The sequence below is a fragment of the Camelina sativa genome, chromosome 19 (assembly GCF_000633955.1).
Source record: "Camelina sativa cultivar DH55 chromosome 19, Cs, whole genome shotgun sequence".
Taxonomy (NCBI): domain Eukaryota; kingdom Viridiplantae; phylum Streptophyta; class Magnoliopsida; order Brassicales; family Brassicaceae; genus Camelina; species Camelina sativa.
In genome coordinates, this window is record NC_025703.1 from 25,007,589 (window position 1) to 25,010,636 (window position 3,048).

A 3,048-nucleotide genomic window follows, 5' to 3' on the forward strand; every position below is an offset into this window, starting at 1 on the left:
CCAATCATCTTTCATCTAACATTCTTAGTTGTCTGCCTATATAAGCAACTACCATTTTCTAGATCTCTTCACCTCAAATCTTCTTCTCAAGGTTCTTCTAACACTTCTCTCACTCCCTCTCCCAACCTTTTATGCTTAAACCTAATCTGTTCCAATCGATCCAAACCAAACCAGTCCGGCCTTTCTTCTCAGCTTCTCCTCTTTGCTACTACTAGCTTCTAATTTTATCTCTGATCTCTGGTAACTTTTCTCTTCTTGATTCACATATATTTCATGAGAAGTGATCTAAAACAAAACGCTCTTCTTCTCTTGCATTTCTTTTTTTTTTTTGGTCCAATTCTTGGATTCCAAAAAAGAATAAGCAAAAAGTTAATTCGTCTTCGTCCTCTAATTGAAACATTTTTTAAAATTATTTTTGTATTTTTTTGTTCTAAAAAGTAAGCATTTTCAAGAAGAAAACACAAAAACCCATATCCAAAGTTTCATCCTTTAATAAAAGAAATGAACAAAGCTGTTCCATGATAATGATATCTCCAATCTTCTAATTGACATTTAAGCCAACACTTCAAAAAGTTTTTTGCTTTCTTCTTTTTTTCCTCCTCAAAAACAGTAGTAAAGTAACGCCATAATTAAGCCTATGTATAAATCAATGATAATTTAGTTGTTTTGATCAACTTTTAAAACAGAAAATGGCGTCGTCACAAAACAATGAAGAAGAGAAAAAGAAAATGAAGAAGTTGCAAAAGAGTTACTTCGACGTTCTTGGAATCTGTTGTACATCAGAGGTTCCTATTATCGAAAACATTCTTAAGTCTCTTGATGGCGTTAAAGATTTTTCCGTCATCGTTCCGTCCAGAACCGTGATTGTTGTTCACGACAGCCTCCTCATCTCTCCGTTCCAAATTGGTAAATCATTATTAGAAATTATTTTTATTTTCCCCAGTCAAAAAATAATAACTAAATTATCAAATAATCACTTCGTTTTCATACTAAAATCTCACTTCATTTGCTATTTACTTTTTATCTCTTTAATCAGTGGATTTCACGTCATGGTTTAATACGCAAACGCCATTTTTGGTCACTAGATAGTCAAATATGTGATCCAACAAGTCACTTCAATTAAAAAGTGTAAATGTTCTACCACTAATCTTCTTTAACCAAACTACTCTTTTCTAATGGCTTTACTTTGATTTCTGTGTTCTGCTTTAAGTGGGGTAAAATGGCTATGTTTTAAACCTAGGAGGTTGCCTTGGTTGAAGCTAAATGTAAATTTTTAAATTAATAGTTTATTTTTCTTTCTAACAACAAAATAGGATAAACCGTTACTAAATTTTTTAATTTTTTCCATGAAACTCGTTCAGTTTGTATAACTAAAGATCCTGAATAAGTCAAACGGTATCTAGAAATCTAACAAATTGAAAATGAGAACATCTCTATAAAAACGCAACTTTGGCATAATAACGGCAATGATACAAACGATACATGTTTTTTTTTTTTTTTATAATATGTACATGATATAAATTTTGCATATTCTAATACCTTTACCATAATGTTTTTTGGAATATTATAACTCACCTAATACATGCATATGTATTAAGCATGATACGTTTGTAAGCAATATATCTAATTGACATCATATATAGGTACATCTAATTTCCAAAACCTTGTATAGGAAAAAAGTTGTTAGAAAAAGCCTGTCGAGATACTTACCAAATCTTTTGATACGAATATTTAATAGGTAGTGGATCATACTCGTTACGTAACTATATTTTATAATTCTATTTATTTTAAGAAAAACATATTACATATTAGACATAAAAGTTAATATAATCAAATAAAATACTTGTCTTTCTCCCTCACTAAATTTTGTTTTCACTTAAAAAAATCTTCTTCCACTTTTGTAAATTATATGATTTAATTCTGAGAAAATTTGTGATTGCAGCTAAGGCACTCAACCAAGCTAGGTTAGAAGCAAACGTGAGAGTAAACGGAGAAACAAACTTCAAGAACAAATGGCCAAGCCCCTTCGCGGTGGTTTCCGGCATACTTCTCCTTCTCTCCTTCTTAAAATTCGTCTACTCGCCTTTACGTTGGATCGCCGTCGCAGCAGTCGCCGCCGGGATTTATCCGATTCTTGCCAAATCCTTTGCTTCCATTAAAAGGCTTAGGATCGACATCAACATTTTGGTCATTATAACCGGTAATACCACGTTTTTCCTTTCTTTTTTGTTGTCTAATTATACCACTTCTTATTACATTTCTGTATATTTATATTTATTCCGTGACTTAAGAGTGATGTGTTATATAATGATTTGTTTGTTTATTATGGTTATCCGTGATCGATGTAACAACCTTATAGTATTAGTTGTCTAAGAACGAAAACTTAGCAAATTGTGGTAAATTTAAAACTACTAATATATATAATTTCTTAAAACTTGTGATCGAGTCTTTATTCTGTATTTAGCCCTTTTATGGTACTTTATAAAAGCTTTGAAAACTGCTTTCCCTGCGAACCCAACACTCCACGAAACCTTTTTAAAAAGTTTCCTTTATTTTTTCTTGATATTTATAAACACCAAAACATATACTAGTATATATATATATATATAATGTTCCTTTTTCTTATAGAAGTCCTACATAAAAGATAAGAATTTAAGTTTGAATATTTTGTTGTATACTGACTGTATAGAAGAGTTTCTTTGAGTAATATATATGCTGCATGTAATGTAACTTTGATAAAGGAAAACACCAAAATGTTCTTTGGATGTTATTAGAATATAGGAAAAATGAACATGTGAAATGACTTGAAAGTTGGTGTGGAAGATATTGCAATAACAAAAAGGTACACTCAAAATATGGAAAAAAGAAGAAGACGCCTTTCTCTTTTCTGTTTACAAAAACAATCAATTTAGTTCATTTCTAGATTAGAAAAAAAAATTATAGGAACAAAAATATTTTTAAATCAAAATTTTCTATAAGGATAATTTTCCTGGGATTCTCTTTGACGATGCAGAAATTGTATGAATTACTTATCTTAGAGAAACAAAA

The 3,048-nt window shown here is 30.3% G+C and overlaps 1 protein-coding gene across 1 annotated transcript in view; it reads left to right on the top strand.

The window, feature by feature from the left end:
- LOC104767126 (putative cadmium/zinc-transporting ATPase HMA4) overlaps positions 19-3,048 on the top strand; it is a 13,055-nt gene continuing 10,025 nt past the window's right edge. Inside the window, exons 1-3 of the mRNA XM_010491155.2 lie at positions 19-240; positions 687-906; positions 1,943-2,200. Of these exons, the coding sequence (XP_010489457.1) occupies positions 690-906; positions 1,943-2,200 (475 nt within the window). The 5' untranslated portion in view covers positions 19-240; positions 687-689. The remainder of the gene's footprint in view (positions 241-686; positions 907-1,942; positions 2,201-3,048) is intronic.